This window comes from Chenopodium quinoa, unplaced genomic scaffold (genome assembly GCF_001683475.1).
Source record: "Chenopodium quinoa cultivar QQ74 unplaced genomic scaffold, ASM168347v1, whole genome shotgun sequence".
Classification (NCBI taxonomy): Eukaryota; Viridiplantae; Streptophyta; class Magnoliopsida; order Caryophyllales; family Amaranthaceae; genus Chenopodium; species Chenopodium quinoa.
The window spans coordinates 2,549,899-2,567,053 of record NW_018743285.1 but is presented as its reverse complement, the minus strand read 5'-3'; the positions used below and the strand labels follow the sequence as shown (position 1 = coordinate 2,567,053).

At 43.7% G+C, this 17,155-nt stretch overlaps 1 protein-coding gene across 1 annotated transcript; it reads left to right on the top strand.

Annotated features, from left to right (window-relative positions):
* Nucleotides 1-1,631: 1,631 nt before the first annotated feature.
* On the top strand, nucleotides 1,632-5,490 carry LOC110735717 (trihelix transcription factor GT-2-like). Its single transcript, XM_021915900.1, has 2 exons — nucleotides 1,632-2,349; nucleotides 2,834-5,490. The coding sequence occupies exons 1-2, from the start codon at nucleotides 2,006-2,008 to the stop codon at nucleotides 4,725-4,727; spliced, it is 2,238 nt and encodes a 745-aa protein (XP_021771592.1). The 5' UTR covers nucleotides 1,632-2,005; the 3' UTR covers nucleotides 4,728-5,490.
* Nucleotides 5,491-17,155: the final 11,665 nt, after the last annotated feature.

The window sequence follows — 17,155 nt, the reverse complement described above, 5'->3', positions numbered from 1 at the left end:
AATTTATTACGATGACTAATGATATATATAGCCCTAAGTTGTGCTTATAACCATCTAACATACATATTAATTTCAAGATTAATACTTCCTCTAGTGACATAAGATGATTTATATATCTCAATGTACAATTTTAACTTTATGTATCTTTGATTTTATATATAAAAAGATATTTATATATAAAAAAAAAATCATTATTATAAAAGTATATACTGAAAGTCACGTATAATTGGTATAAAAATTATACATACGTATATGTGTAATTAAAGAACTAGCTATGAATTGAATAATGTCAAAACTAAAGATTAATCGATGCAGGATGTAGTGTGTTAATTTTAAAATATCAAATACATGACAAAATTATACATTAATCGGTGTGATTAATATTTGATTAATTGATTTAAATTGAGAGTGAGAGATAGCTCAAATGTTAGAGCTCCCCTCTCGATTCCTGGCGATCTTGGGATCGAGTTCAACACCCGCCCTTGTGACTCTCTAAACACCAAAAAAAATATTTGATTTAAATTAATAATTTCACTTTAAACCTCCAACAATAAAAGTAGTAGTCTTAGGCAGGGATGTATGTAGTTATGTACCAAATTCTTTTTATTAACGGTACGGTAGCAAATGTTGTGTAAAAATACAGTATGCTGAAAAGTTAAAATAGCCGACCATTATGATAAATAATTAGGGAAGTAATTAACTGCTGTAAATTTCCATTGATAGAAATCAAGCTTGCACAGATTAGAAGCCATCTGACAATAATTGTCACTTTCTTTGTAATAATAATACTCCATAATTTGCATGTACTACATTATTATTAAATAAATTACCGATTATATATACAAGTATAGTTAGTTTACTGTTATATGTTTGAAAAATTATATTCTAATTATTTGAGTTCTTTTACTTGTCTGCATGGTAAATAACAATTAATGACTGTAATAATGGTAAGAGTTTATTTTATTTTACATTTTTATTTATATATTTTTAAAGATATTCTAATGCAAAAAAAAAAAAAAAAAAAATCAATGTTAATAAATCATAAATTCTATTTTAAAACACCAAGTTCAATCAATTCAAAATACTCCACGTTAGTAATTTATTTTCATATTATTTTCAGTTATCATGCAATCTTAATACAGAGTAATAATGAGCTGTAATTTTACCAGCTGTGCGTAAGTTTTATTTCTTTTCTTAATAGATAAAAAAAAATGTCATATTGGATCGAAATCTTGCACAAATCAATTTAGTTTGAGTGTAAACGAAAAATGCCCCTCAAATGTAAAATTATTATACCATGTACATACATTGTCGTATACCAAATACTCTGTATGAAGTAATCTTTTTATACAAAGATATTTAAATGGTATATGAATACAGAAATTATAATAAATATAGATACGGCCCCATTTTTTCATTCACATCTAAAAAATAAAATAAAAAACAAAAATAAAAAGGTAGGGCGTATGGAGGGTGAATATTATAAGGAGATAAAAAAAGAGTGGAGGAGAGAGAAATTAAGAAAGGAAGAGTGAAGATTCCAACAGCTGAAAAAATTAAAAAAAAGTAAGAAACTAAACCATAAAAAATGGAAAAAAGAAATTATTTTTAAAAAAAAAATAAATAAAAAAAAATTCAGACAGCCAGATCCCCACAAGAAATTAAAATTTAAAAAAAAAAAGGAAAAAGAAAAATAAAAATTATTAAGACAACTCAATCTTTATAAAAGCCTTGAATTCACCATCACCCCAGCTTCTCTCTCCTTTGCTCCTGTTAGCTAGTTTAACTCAATTTAATTTTCATTTATATTTATTTTTTGTTAGCTGTAATTCATCTAGCTATTAGCCTCCAAGCAGCAGGCAAAAATAACACACTCTCTTTTTTTTTTTTTTCCTTTCTTTCTCTCTCTTCTCCCCACCACCACCCTTTCTCTCTCATCTCATTCATCATCTTATACTTATACTAAACTACTAAATTTGATACAAAGATCATCTCATCATAATACATGCTGGGGACCTCAAGCTTAATAGGAAGCTCCGGTGACGGCGGAGGTGGTGGTGGTGGTTCGGCACATGAATCCGAAGGCGGGCCTGGTGAAGGTGTCGTGAGGCCGTCACCGGAAGCCTCAATTATGGCCACTGGGATGGAAGATGAGGAGAAGACTCAAAGCGGAAGCGGTATCGGTATCGGAGGTGGTGGTAGTGGGGATTTATTTGAAAATGACCGGAGCACGGGCGGTAACCGTTGGCCTCGGCAAGAAACTATTGCTTTGCTTAAGATAAGGTCTGATATGGATGTTATTTTTCGTGATTCCTCCCTCAAAGGTCCGTTGTGGGAAGAAGTTTCCAGGTCAGTTTTTTTTCTCATCTTTTTCATCCAATTATTACTGTAACTTCTTTAAACAAAACAAATAGACACCCTCAAAATAATGAGATTAGTCATTTAATTTTAATTGGTTTTAATTAAATTTTGCTGATTTTTATTTTTCTTCTAATACTTCTTATGTTTTTCGAATTTCTAGAATAGCTTCCCAAGTACAATTTTGTACTTATTAGAATATATATTGGGATTCTTTCATTTTAGAACTTTATGCAAATTGGTTGTTCACTGAAATTTAGAGCCACTTAGTTCCTAATTTTATGTGCAATTATTTCGAAATGTACTCCATATTGGGATAATCATATGCTACTATAATAAGATTCATTTATATTTATACATACAAGTATATATTTATTTGATTAATTGGCAAGTGTTGAATTAAGATTTGTACATGATATGGTGCAATTTATTTATTTATGTGTTTATTAATTTTTTTTTATTGATTTGTTAACAGAAAGATGGCGGAACTTGGATATCATCGAAGCGCAAAGAAGTGCAAAGAGAAGTTTGAGAATGTATACAAGTATCACAAGAGAACGAAAGACGGGAGAACCGGTAAGGCGGACGGTAAGACGTATCGATTTTTCGAGCAATTAGAGGCGTTAGAACAACACCATTTATCAATGACAACGTCTTCAGCACTACCACCTTTGCCACAACCAGTTGGTCAAGCAACAACACCACAGCAACAACGTGGTCAATCGCAAGGGCCGGCGCAAGCGGCGGTACCGGTCACAATGGTAATACCAGCTGGTACTAATCCAGCTAGTGTTACTGTTCCATCAAGCCCCCATCCAATAAGTGTAGTTCACACTACTTGTATTAGTCCACTGCCTCATCATCAACAACAACAACAAATGAATGTTAATAACCCTACAAATCAGGCATCACAATTGCAACCGCAGCAGCAGCCGCAACCGCAGGTGATACATCATCAGAGTCAGAATCAGAATCAGCACCAGCATCAGCAGCAGCACCAGCAGACAATGGGGATCCCGACTCATGGATCGATCCAGATGGAGAATCCGTCTTCCCCATCGGCTACTCAATCTTCGTCTTCATCCACATCGTCGGATGAGGAGCTAATGGGGAGGAGGAAGAGGAAGAGGAAATGGAAGGATTTCTTTGAGAAGTTGATGAAGGAAGTGATTGATAAGCAAGAGGAGTTACAGAAGAGGTTTCTCGAGGCGGTTGAGAAACGGGAGCATGATAGGGTGGCTAGAGAGGAAGCGTGGAAGTTACAAGAGATGGCTAGATTGAATCGGGAACATGATTTTCTTGTTCAAGAACGGTCTATGGCTGCGGCGAAAGATGCCGCTCTTATCTCTTTCCTTCAAAAGCTTTCTGACCAGCAGCAAATTCCGCTGCCCTTACCGGTCCAATCCCAAACTCAACCACAAGCTCAAACCCAACCTCAAGGCGGTCAGGTTCGTGCTACCGTTCCAGTTGTTAGTCCTACCCCCGTGTCACAACCACAGCCGCAACCACAACCACAACCAACACAACAAGTGTTGCAACAAACGCAATCACAGCCACAACCTCAACCACAACCACAAGTTCATGTACCTGAAAGTCAAGTATCATTGGCATCGCCAACGCAACCACGACCACAAACCCAAACAATAGCACAGTTGCCTCAGCAACCACCACCTCAGCTACAACAAGCATTGGTGGTGGCCAATACAAACAATGGCGGCGACAACAGTGACTTCCAGAAGTCGAGCAATGGGGAGAATCTCCTTCAAGCAAGTTCATCAAGATGGCCTAAAGCCGAAGTACAAGCATTGATCAATCTCCGTACCAACCTTGATCAAAAATACCAAGAGAACGGGCCGAAAGGCCCGCTCTGGGAAGAGATCTCGGCAGCCATGCGAAAACTCGGGTACAACCGAAACGCCAAAAGATGTAAGGAAAAGTGGGAAAACATCAACAAGTACTTCAAGAAAGTGAAGGAGAGTAACAAGAAACGACCCGAGGACTCGAAAACATGTCCGTACTTTCATCAATTAGACGCCCTCTACCGCGGGCGCAGCAAAATGGAAATCAATCCAGCGACCACCAATGCCACACCATTGACAACCTATGGGCAAGCACAGCAGCAGCCGGCCACAACAATGGCGCCTATCATGGCACAACCCGAACAGCAATGGCCGCTTCAAAGCCACCAGGATCAAGCAATGGAGGATCAAGGGAGTGAAAATCAAGACGAAAGCGAGGACGACATGGATGATGAGGACGATGATGATCAAGGAAGTGGTGGGTATGAGATAGTGGCGAATAATAATGTTAATGCAGGTTCAATGACCACCTCAACTACCGCCACTCGAACCGCCGCAACAGCTGAGTGAGTGATGAAATACATGGTATAGCATTCAAGAGAAGTTGAGAAATGAGATAGAAAAAAATAAAATTAAAATTAAAATTTGGGAACTGGTTGTTGGGAAGCATGAAAATATGGGGATTTTTTTTATTTTTCTTTGGGGATAATTTTTATTTTGGGTTGGGCTTTGAAATCAAGAGGGGATTAAAAAAAAAAATTATACATATATGTTCGTTTATGGGTGTTAGTGACACTTGAGTTGATAATCTTTATCATGTAACATCCAAGTGGGTCAGATCATGGAAGAAAGGAAGACCTCGACAGGAGACGAAGCAGGTTTGGTTAAGTCGGGTCGGGTTTCATCTCAGGCAAACGGGTCGGGCCGGAGCAATTGTCAAAAAGGGGGCAAGACTCATGAAATACCGTGTAAGCTATTATTTTTGGGGGACAGTAATTTTTTTTTTTTTTTTTTTTGGTTCTTTGTTTAAATTTTGATAATTTATTTATTGTTTTGCTAAATAAATAAAATGGGGAGGAAGAGAGGGAAAATAGAATGAAGATTTGTTTGTGGGGATAAAAAAAAAAAAGGGGGTATATGGGTAAAAAATAGGAATTTAATGGAATAAAGAGACTACTAGAGAGTACTCCTTGTGTTTTTCTTTCAATATATTTTTTTTTCTTATCGCATTTTCAATTTTTATTGATTAAATTGTGGGGGTGTATAAACGTGTAATCCCAGTTAATTTACTAGTACTTTATCTTATTATCAAATAAACTAAATTGTTACACTACACCAAATTCTCATTTAACTTTTTTTTTTTTTTTTCACTTTTTCACTCCGATTCAATGAACATAACCCATTATACAGTTAGTACCTTTTACAGTAAGGCCTAACCTCAACCGAACTCAAATTAGCAGAAACTCTTAAAGACGAAAGGAGTACTCCGTATCGTACCGTTTCTAGTATTTACTTGATTCACTAATGATTGCCGTATATGCAGCAAAGCTTATTTATGGGTGTAAGAGAGAGAGAGAGTGAGCTGACTTTGGCATAAACCTCGTTTGATGGGTGGCGACTTAGTTAAGCTTGGGAGTTTGGGCCGTCTGATATCTCTGATGCTATAATAAACAGTCATAAGTTATTCTTGAAAGTCTGCATCACAAAAATCAAATAAAAATTGACAAAAATAATAAAAATAAAATATAAGTACTGAATTTTAACTGATGTAGCCTAGCTTTGTCCATGTAGGACTAGCTAGGACGATGTTAGCTGATGCCAGGGTATTCATTTATCTTCACTTCCATGTGATTCAAGGAGTAAATTATTGCGGTAATTACCTTTTTTTTTTTTAATATAATATATATATATATATTTTATTTATTTATTTTTATTTAATAATATGGTAGTGTACAATTTCTGCAAATTTGCTGCAAAGCTGTTGCATGAGAATCTTATTACTTTAAGGAAAATTTGATATGAATGATACCCAATTTTACAATTATTTTACCATTACTTTTTACCTCTTTTAATTTATTTATTTTTTTATTTGTCTACTTAAATTTAAAATGGGATTAATTTCGTCTAAGTAAGAAGTGAGATTAAACTATTATAGTGAAACATTTGATTATTCTTGTCAAATTTTACCTATTTTTTTGTTACATCATTTAAGAAGACATGTGATATAGTTTGGTACTAGCTTACAATATGTTTTTCTTTAATTATCTTAATTACCACCTGATTAGGGGATTTTTATCCTCCAATCACCGTCTGACAAGTGGACCAACCAGGTTCCGCCACGTGTCCTTCACGTAGGCCAATAGGAGCCTGCCACGTGTCAATCACAGATACGTCCTCTGCGGACCAATTGAGACACGCCATGTGTCCACCCATGCCAAATGGGAAAACCGGCCACCAAGGCCCAATCCTGTTTAGAAGCCCGGTCAGCCCTAGGTTTACCCTAAACCTAGAGAGTGGCACGCTTCTCAAGACTATAAATACTCCTCTTAATCCTCATTAAGAGGAGAGAGAGAAAAAAGAGAGAGAACTCTAATAACACACGGATTATACATTAAACACTCTCACCTAGAGAGACTAAACCACTTTAATTTCCGCACTCATTACTCCTTAATCAGGTACTAACTTGACCGTTGGAGGCGGAGCTCCCAGGAGTCTCCGTTATTTTGCAGGTACAGGCGGCCGGTTCCAGTCTCGGTGTTGTAACTCTCCCGCAGGACATCAGAAAACCCCGAAACATTTTGGCGCCGTCTGTGGGGAGAGTACTTCTGAGATGGCATCCAAGTCTGTACCGACTCCTGAAGAAAGGCGTCCCCTAAACGACCCTCAAGTTCAGTCGGACCATGACACTGACAGTGAATTTGAAGTGGAAACTCATACAGCTCCAGACGGGACCCTAAGGGCCCGACGTACCCGTCATACCGAAAGGAGGGAACGGGAGCATCTTCAAACAGGAAGCGAGCCAGCAGGCGCACCGCCTGCTCGGCAACAGCCGACTGATGGATCTGCTCCCATCACAAGGAACGAACTCATGACCTTCATGAGGGACTTCAAGGGAGAGATTCAAGAATTGATCAACAAAAAGCCGCCTGCTTCAGTCAGAGAGCAGTCGGCCAAAAAACCTTCCACTTCACTGAAGAGGAAGCCAGTTCAAGGGCGAGAGGCGACTCCTCATCCTAAATCCAAGAAGCGGGAGCCACTTGCTCTTGATTTCACAAAATTCCGTTATCCTACGGGAAATAGGAAACCTGTTCGTCACATTCAGGCGGACGGGTCGAAGAAAACATACACAGACGCTCGTCTGCTGTTAGAACAGAAGAAGAGTGACCGACTGTCAGAGTCGGCCTCTACTTCAAATTTTCAAGAAAGTTTACAAAATACCTCGATGAGGCATACTCAGTCGTACCATGAGAGTCAGTCAGGCGGTACCTCCCGTCAGTCCGGCTTTCATAGTGCCCAGGCGGTACCAAACTTACCATTTGTGCCGCAACAACAGTATTTTATGCAGCCACCTCCATTTGGTGGACCTGCAGCAAAAAACGTCCAACCTATGGACTGGCAGCTACGGTTGCTTAGACTTGGTGAACAGCCGTCGGCCTTCTCCAAGGAAATTACTGAAGCCGCTCAGCCGGCCAAAGTAAAAAATGTACTAGTAGGCGCCTATGACGGCACTACTAACCCAGAAGACCATCTGATGGCATTCACCAACCTGATGTACCTTCAAGGGTTGGATGATCCCACCTGGTGCAAGTGTTTCCCAGCGACTCTCAAGGGAATCGCACAGCAATGGTTCGGCAACCTGCCGACTGGTTGTGTAAACAGCTTCAGGACGCTTGCTTACTTATTTGCCTCCAACTTCGCCATGAACATCCCTGCAAAGAAAACGACCCTTGATTTGGGAACAATTCAGCAGGGCGAGAAGGAGGGGCTTCGTTCTTACATCAGGCGGTTCAACCTGATGAGAATACAGATTCAAGGGTTACCGGATGAGGTAGCTTATACTGACTTCTTTAGAGGTCTCAAAGACGGGTCTACCTTCAAATTTGACTTAGTTCGAAAAAGGGTGGCGACTCTTCAAGAGGCCTTGATTGAAGCAGAAGCCTATATACAGGCGACTGATCTGTGTACGATAAAACAGTCGGACGGGAAAAGGTTCGACAAAAGAGAAGGACGACAGAAACAGTCGTCTAACAAAGAGGAGAAAAGAAAATAGGTCTGGGCGGCCGATTCCTCTAAACAGCCGGCCCAGAAGAAGAAAAAAGAATTCAAACCATACTCCCCAAAGTATGTGTTTAACAAGGATAACCAGTTTATCCTAAAAGAAATAAAGGGACGGTTCTCAATTGAGAAGCCGGTCCCCATGAAGGGTTCTGCAAACAACCGGAACCAAGACAAAATCTGTGCTTATCATGATGACGTTGGTCATCACACCAATGACTGCATCAGTCTCATGCGGTACCTAGACCGCTTGGCTGAGCAAGGTGATCTTGACACTTATGTCAAGAAATCTACGGGGAACACTTCCTCAAAAAAGCAGTCGGCCAAAAAGAATCAACAGGCCGAAAGTTCCGATACAGATGATGCAGTCGTCTACACCATTGCAGGCGGCTTCTCAGGAGGCGGCCCCACTATTAGGGGCAACAAAGATAATATAAGGCGGTTAGATGTAAATTCCATTCACCAAGAACGGCCGTCCAAATATACATTTCCTGAGATTGTCATCACTGAAGAGGATCTAGGAGGGGTAAGGGGGCCGCATGACGACCCTCTCGTTATTGAATGTAAAGTGGCCAACCAGAGAGTTGGCCGAATCCTCATAGATACCGGGAGCTCCTCAGATCTCATCAGCAGCAAATGTCTGTCAAAACTGAAATATCAGACGGACTGCATACATCCGGCCTCTCACCCTTTAATAGGGTTTGGAGGAGGAGTCGTCCACCCACTGGGACGAGTAGATTTACCCATTCGCCTGGGCGAAAAAGGGGAAGGACGACACATGGTAGTCCGGTTCCTAGTAGTAGAGGAACTCTCGGCCTGCAACATGATTCTGGGTCGACCAACCCTGAATAATTCCAAGGCTGTTATAATCCCGTCTCTTATGCTGCTTAAGTTTGAGAGGGATAATGGAACAGTCGGCTCCCTAAGGGGAAATCAGAGGATGGCCCGAGAGTGTTATCTCTCGGATGTCAAGCCCACTGTTATGACCACTGGGTCAAGTGGAGAAAAAACAGACCTTGACAATGTCAAGGAGAGTGCGCCTGTTCAAGAAACAGGCGACAAAAAGAGAAAGGCGTCCCAGACAGAGTCCGCAAGAAAAGCAAGAAAATAGCAATCATTGGCAGAGGAGCGGCCGGATGAGTTCCGCCCTCAGCCGGCTGGTGAGCATGCGGACCTGATCTTAGACGACTCACGTCCTGACCGAACAGTCAAAATTGGGACGACTGCTCTGAGAAACCTTGGTGACGACTTTCACAACCTATTGAAAGAATACAAGGACATCTTTGCATTTAAAGTCCATGAAATGCCAGGCATTAGTCCTGATCTGGCAGTACATAAACTCGCTGTGGATCCGAAAAAGAAGCCGGTACGGCAAAAGAAGCGGAACCATGGCGAAGAAAGAAGTCAGGCGGCAGCCGCCGAAGTTAAAAAATTACTTGATGCAGGGTTCATTCGGCAATGTTACTTCCCAGACTGGGTTGCAAATGTGGTTCTTGTTAAAAAGCCGAATGGTACCTGGCGAATGTGTGTAGACTACACAGACTTGAATAAGGCGTGCCCCAAAGACAGTTACCCTCTGCCTAAAATTGATAGCCTGGTCGACTCAACAGCCGGCCATGCTTTGATGAGCTTTATGGACGCCTACTCTGGTTTCCATCAAATTCCTTTGTGGAAGAAAGATCAGGAGAAGACGGCCTTCGTCACTGATCAGGGGTTATACTGTTACACGGTCATGCCGTTTGGTCTTAAGAATGCCCCGGCCACCTTCCAACGTATGATAAACACTGTGTTCTTTGATCAACTTGGGAGAAATGTCGAGGCATATATTGATGATATGATTGTCAAGTCTAAACTTCAGACAGATCATCTGTCGGACCTCCGAGAAACTTTCGCCACACTCAGGCGGCACCATGTCATGCTCAATCCCAAGAAATGTGTCTTTGGAGTTGAGTCTGGGAAATTTCTCGGATTCCTTATCAATCAGAGAGGAATAGAGGCGAACCCTGAGAAGGTACAGGCGGTCATCGACATGCAGTCGCCCCGTACCGTCCGAGAGGTTCAGAAATTAACAGGTTGTCTGGCGGCCTTGGGGAGATTCCTAAGCCGATCAGGCGACAAATGCCTATACTTTTTCCAGGCAATTAAGAAAAAGGCAAGGTTTGAATGGGGGCCGGATGCTGAGGCCGCCTTCCAGAAATTAAAAGTTCACTTGCATTCCTTGCCGAGGCTGGTCAGCCCTTTGCCCAAAGAGGATCTCTACATGTACCTGGCCGTCTCTGATCATGCGTTAAGCGCTGTGCTCCTTGCTGAAAGGGACGGCTGTCAGCTCCCGGTCTACTTTATCAGTCACGTACTGAAAAATGCCGAGTTGAGGTACCCCCTAGTGGAGAAATTTGGTCTTGCACTCTTCATGGCTGCTAAAAAATTGAAGCCCTACTTTTTGGCACATGTAGTCGTCGTGTATACCGACCAACCAATCAAGCGGCCCCTTACCGTCATGGAGTCGTCAGGACGAATGATCAAATGGGCCATAGAAATTCAGAGCCTCGAAGTTACTTTCGAGCCTAGAAAAGCAGTGAAGGGGCAAGCCTTTGCTGACTTTATTGTAGAGATGACTCGTCCTCCTGACTCTCAAGTTCCAGACCAAGTCTGGAAGGTATATGTGGACGGAAGTTCTACTTCAAATGGTTGTGGAGCAGGCGTCGTATGTCAATCTCCAGAGGGCGACAGGTTCGAGTATGCTCTACGCTTCAGTTTTCAGGCTTCAAACAATGAGGCAGAATATGAAGCTTTACTAGCCGGGATCCGCATGTGCAAGGCGGCAGGGGCAAGAAAAATAGACGCCTGTTCTGATTCACAATTGATAGTGAGTCAGTACAATGGCGAATACGAAGCAACTCATCCGGCCATGATCAAGTATTTACAGGCGGTCCGACAAGCAGTCGGCTCCCTTGAGGATTTCCATCTGATCCAAGTGCCGAGATCAGAAAACAACCAAGCAGATGCACTGTCAAAATTAGCATCATCCGCCTCCTCCGATACTCCCCGAACTGTTTTTTGGGAAGTAATGGAGAAGAGAAGCATCGAGGAAAACCCTATTGGAATCCTAGACAGAAGCTCAAACTGGATGGATTCAATCAGGGCATATCTGATAAACGGTACACTGCCGGATGATCCTCAACAGGCGGGAGCACTGAAAAGACGAGCCACCAATTTTGAAATGATAAAAGGAGAACTTCACAAAAGGGGGTACCTACAACCCTTCTTAAAGTGTGTTACTCCTGAAAAGGGACGAGAGATACTAGACGATCTCCACTCTGGTTACTGTGCTTCACATATAGGTGGAAGGACGCTTGCTCAACGGGCAAGGCGCCAGGGCTACTTCTGGCCTACCTTAGAAGCTGATGCTATGGAGATGGTGAAAAAATGTGACAAGTGCCAAAGGTTTGGCAAATTAATTCACCGTCCGGCTACTGACCTCACTACTATTCACAGCCCACTACCGTTTGCTAAGTGGGGCATGGACATTCTGGGTCCATATACGCCTGCTACAGGCGGCAGAAGGTACATACTTGTTGCCGTTGACTACTTCACTAAATGGGTAGAGGCAGAGGCTGTAAAGGGAATCAAGACGAAAGATGTAATTTCATTCATTTGGAAAAACGTCATCACTCGGTTCGGGGTTCCCATGTCTATGGTTTTTGATAATGGTCCCCAATTTGAGACGCCTGTTCTCAAAAGCTGGTTGGGAGACCAAGGAATTGCACACTACTTTGCATCTGTCGGCCGTCCACAAGCAAACGGCCAGGTAGAAGCCTTTAATAAAATCATCTCAGACGGTCTCAAGAAAAAGATTGAACGAGCAGGCGGCCTATGGGCGGATGAACTACCACATGTTCTCTGGGCCATTAGGACGACTGAAAAAGGGGCGACTGGAGAAACTCCATTCCTCCTAACTTATGGTGCGGAAGCTGTCCTTCCAATAGAACACTACGAACCGACTCTTCGAGTAATGCTATATGACGAAGAGGCAAACTGGGAAGCCATGCGCCTGGCATTAGACTCACTTCCTGAAAAGAGGGGCAATGCTGTTTTGCGCCATGAGATCTATCGCCTGAGAATGACTAGATCATACAACAAAAAAGTACACAGGCGTCCACTCAAAGTAGGGGACTTTGTACTTAGAAAAATGGAAGCAGTTGGTAGGGCTAATGAGTCTGGCAAACTAACTCCCAACTGGGAAGGACCCTACCGAATCTATGAAGAAGTCAGGGACGGTACCTACCGTCTGGAAACACCAGACGGACAACCGTTGCCTCGAACTTGGAATGTAGATAACCTTAAAAAATATTTCTTCTGAATGATGTAAAGTAAAGAGCTACTTAATAAAGTTTGCACTTACTATTCAATTTTGTATTACGAGGGGCATGCCGTCTGTACCTTTACAATCGGCTACTCTCCATTGAGTTTTTTCACTCTTTCAGAGGGGCATGCCGTCTGTACCTTTACAGTCGGCTACTCTCCATTGAGTATTTTACTCACAATACTTAGCTAAAAAGATTAGGGCTTGGCCGACCCTGTGCATACAGGCGGCTACCCATTCTTTTACTTAGCACCTACGTTCACCAAGAACTTACCAAGGCAACCGGCCGAATGATCAGACCAGGCGCCAAGCCACCTGATCAATTTACAAAACTAATACGACCTGTCCCAACATCATAGCAGGCGTCCGACGGCATCCCTCCGGATGAAATTCGTCGCAGAGAGCAGCTCCCTTTTGGGTGGAACATTGTTCTATAAACTAATTACACGGCACCTATACGACTGTCCCCAAGGGCAACCACGTAGCCGTTTTTGAGACAAGGATAACTCTATCACTAACCAAACCAGTGGTAGCAGTTGACATCTGAGTCAGATGACCGCCTGTATTACTTGGGATAAATGCAGGGGGTACCTATTGAGTTAATAGCCAACAAACATTGGCGAATCAAGGGGACTAGCCGGCCTACGCTTCCTGGTACCTCTACTTCTCAAACATAAGTGGCGGCGACTGAGTAACTCCAACGTTAACTCATAGTCACTCCTTCAAACTTGGTATGGAACCTAAAAAGTTTGAGTCGTCCGCCTGTTTTAAACAAACAAGGGCACTCAAACCCCTATTCCTACTAGGTAACCTATTGAGTTAATAGCCAACAAACATTGGCAAACCAAGAGGATCAGCCGGCCTCCGTCGCCTGGTACCTCTACTACTCAATCTAGAGTGTGACGAAGACTAAGTAACTCTTATGTTAACTTAATAGTCACTCAAACTTAGTATGGAGCCTAAAAGGTATGAGTCGTCCGCCTGCTTTTAACAAACAGGGGCTCTCAACCACTACTCTTGCTAGGTTAACAAATTACGAGTTGAAAGCCAACATTGGCAATAAAGGGAAACAACCGGTACCCGCCGCTTGTTAACCTACTTAATTCCTTGGCGACTGAATAAATGGTAATACTATTTACTCGGTCGGACCGATTGAATAAATGGCCGACTGATCGCCCAGCTTGGAAACAGACAACCAGTCGTCCAGGGGCATAGGCGGACCATCCGTACCTGTCTACAATCGGCCATGCAAAACAGTCGATATAGTGTACAATGCAATATCAAATATTCAACACTTAGACAAATTTCAAGCAAAAAATGATTTCATTAATGAAGATAAAAATATTCAGAACCCCGGCCCCCTGGCCGGGTAAATACAATCAAACGGCACGCAGGCCGTGGAAAGAATACATAAAGCTTAAGAAGGGGGCAGTTCAGTATTAGCAGTTGCCGCCTGGTCAGCACTCTTCTTGCTGGACTCGGCTTCAGCTGCACCCTCTTTTGATGCCTTACCCCCAAGTGGCACAAGCGCCACAACCGGCTCATCCTCAACCAAGGCTTCCTCCAACGCCTCGTCCTCAGCAGCCGCCAGGATCTCTTGATTATATATTTCAGAACACTGACGGTACGTTTTTTCCCACGAGGCAAAGTCGGCACTGGGGAAGAGGCGGCTCCAGGTCATGCGCTGGATCTGGGAAGAGTCTTCAATCATCTCTCGGACGAGCTCTCTCTTCTCTTGCTCAGCCTTCTCCGTGAGCTCTCTCTTCTCTTGCTCAGCCTTCTCCGAGAGCTCCTTGGTTAGACTTTTCTCCTGGGTCACCAGGCGTTCTTTTACGTTAGCCAAGGATTTTTCCATGGCATCGTATGAGAGTATCTTTTGGCGGAGAGGTTTAAGCTCGGCCTTGAGGTTGGAGACGGTCGCCTCCAGCTCGCTGTTCCGCTTCTGGGCCGCCTCTAACTGGGCCCGGATAGCGGCGGTAGCCTGCGCCTGATAATAAAGAATATCAATTGTCAGAACTTCATTTTGGGCAATTTGAAACATTGCCTTGTCACAGTTAGAGGCGGCCATAGCTTTTGCAGCCTTTACCTCTTTGTTTTTCCGATCAAGCGGCTTGCGAAGGCCGTTCACTCGGAGCAGGGCCTAAGTAAAAAGGGAACAGACGTCAGTTTCCAAACAAGATAACAGGCGTCCTGGAACTCGAATACAAACAATGCTAAGTATACCTCAGCAAGGACCCCTGCAATCCCATCAAGGTCAAGGGTGCCGACACCCCTGACCACCTCCCTTTCAGATGCAGGAACTGCTTTGATCATGGACTTGGCTACCTCTACCAAGTCAGGTTCCTGAGGGCCGGCTGCATCAAGCGTAAAAAAGCAAGTTAGACCTAGTCAAGAAGAAAGCAAGTGAAGGTTTTTACAAGTAATTGTCCATACTTCTAGGCGGCCCCGCCGGAGTTTTAGAAGAAGTGGCCGGCTGCTTTTCAGCCGCCACTGTTTTCCTGGAAGACCCAGGAGAGCTTGCAACAGTCGTCCTCCGGGCCTTGGGGTCCGGCTGTTGCGAGGAAGAAGCTCTTGGAGTGCCCGACTGAAAAAAAAAAAAAAAAAAAAAAAAAGAAAAAAGTTAGTATATGCATAAGACAACAACTCCTAAAAGAGGAAGAGTTTCGAGGCCTACCAAGGGTGCCCCCTTGTTGGGGGAGTCGGTACAGGAATGTTTCATGAGAGAGGCCCGCAACATGGCCGCCGCAGTCTTGGATGCTGTTATTTTACTCATGGCGTCAGCTGCAAAAAATAAACAGCAAAGTTAGTAAAAATCTCAAGTAAACAAGGCGTGAAAAACAGAGTATTTGTCAGGCCGGCTACCTCTAGAGCACCGACTGCTGAGGCCACAGGCGGCCAAAAAGTACTCGTCATAGAGCCACTTGAAGCTCGGGACGCAGTTCAGGGGTACTTGCTCTCGTACCCCTGAAGTAGAGTTCACCCTAGTCTCTACTTTGAAGAGTCCTTTGTCTAGGATCTCTTTTTTAGCCTTTGGGGGAACAGGTGGCATGCTGCGGCCGCCTGCGAGAAGAGGCGGATCCCTATTCCACTTGTTAAAGCGTTTGTTCAGCTCCGTGTCTGAACCCTCGATGATAAGGAAGGTGTTCCGCCAATCCTTCCATTTGTTCGCCTTACCTCTCGTCATGAGGTAACCCCTATGGCTTGTTAATTGATACCAGCCGGTACCGCCCGACTTAGGGGTCCGGCTGAGATAGTTCATGTGGGCGAAAGCCTCGAAGCTTGGCTCCACCCCGTACATTTCGCACCCGGCCACATAGCCGAGTACGTTTACCCAAGAGTTGGGGGCTAACTGCCATAACCCCAAATCATACCCATCTAAAATCCGCTGAACAGCCGGATGTAATGGGAAGCGCAGTCCAGCTTTGATGGCCGCCACATAGCAGCCAAAGCAGCCGTCATCATAGCTGGTACCAGCCGGCCAGACGACAGTGTCTTCTGGATCCGGCACGAACAGTAAATATTCCGGGCCCATTCTGTGGTTAGCAATAAAGCTCTCCACTTTGTCTTGCATGGTTGCGATCCGGCCCCGGGGTACCGTGCAGTAGTAGGGGGTGTTCTCCTCTCTGTGAGAGGCGGACGGCTCCGCCCAATTGTCCCCTTTCTCAACTGCATGAGAAAGCCTCGCCTCTTGTAGGCGACTGTTTCTTTCTTCTGAGCCTGGAGAACTGTGGCCAGAAGAGCTGGACTCGGACTCGTCCTCTGACGAGTCCGAAGAGGACGACTCCTCCCCTCTCCCAGAGGGGCCCGCCTCCTCTCCCTTAGAAGGAGCAGGAGGAAAATTAGACATATCAACGGTAAGATGGGAAGGGACCACCTTGGCCCCTCTCTCAGAACTGTCGGCTTGGCAGCCGCCTCGTTTCAATTCTACATCTGGCGCCTGGTCAGATGTTTCACTAAGGAGCACCCTTTGGGAGGAGCCGTCTGAGTTTGATATCATGGCAGTCTTTTTTGTTCTGGCCATCACGTTCTGCATAGACACAGATACAGTCGGACTTTGTATAAAGGGCAAAGATGGGTCCAGAAAAGGGCAGGCGGCACTCCTAGTCCTAGATTCAGCCGTCCCCGGTGACCGGCTGATCACTAACTTAGGTCGTGTCGTGTGCTTCCGTGGTGCCATTTCAAAAAATAAAAAGAAAATTAAGAGTAAGAGAACTGAGTTACCTGAACGAGTGACGGTTGATGAAGTTCTGGAAATCCGGGTCAGTCGGCTTGTCAGAACAGGCGGTAGGCAGATAAGGTCCGAAATGTCAGAGCAAGTTCAGGGGTCCGAATGTTCTCGCAAAGTTCTCAAATGTGAAAA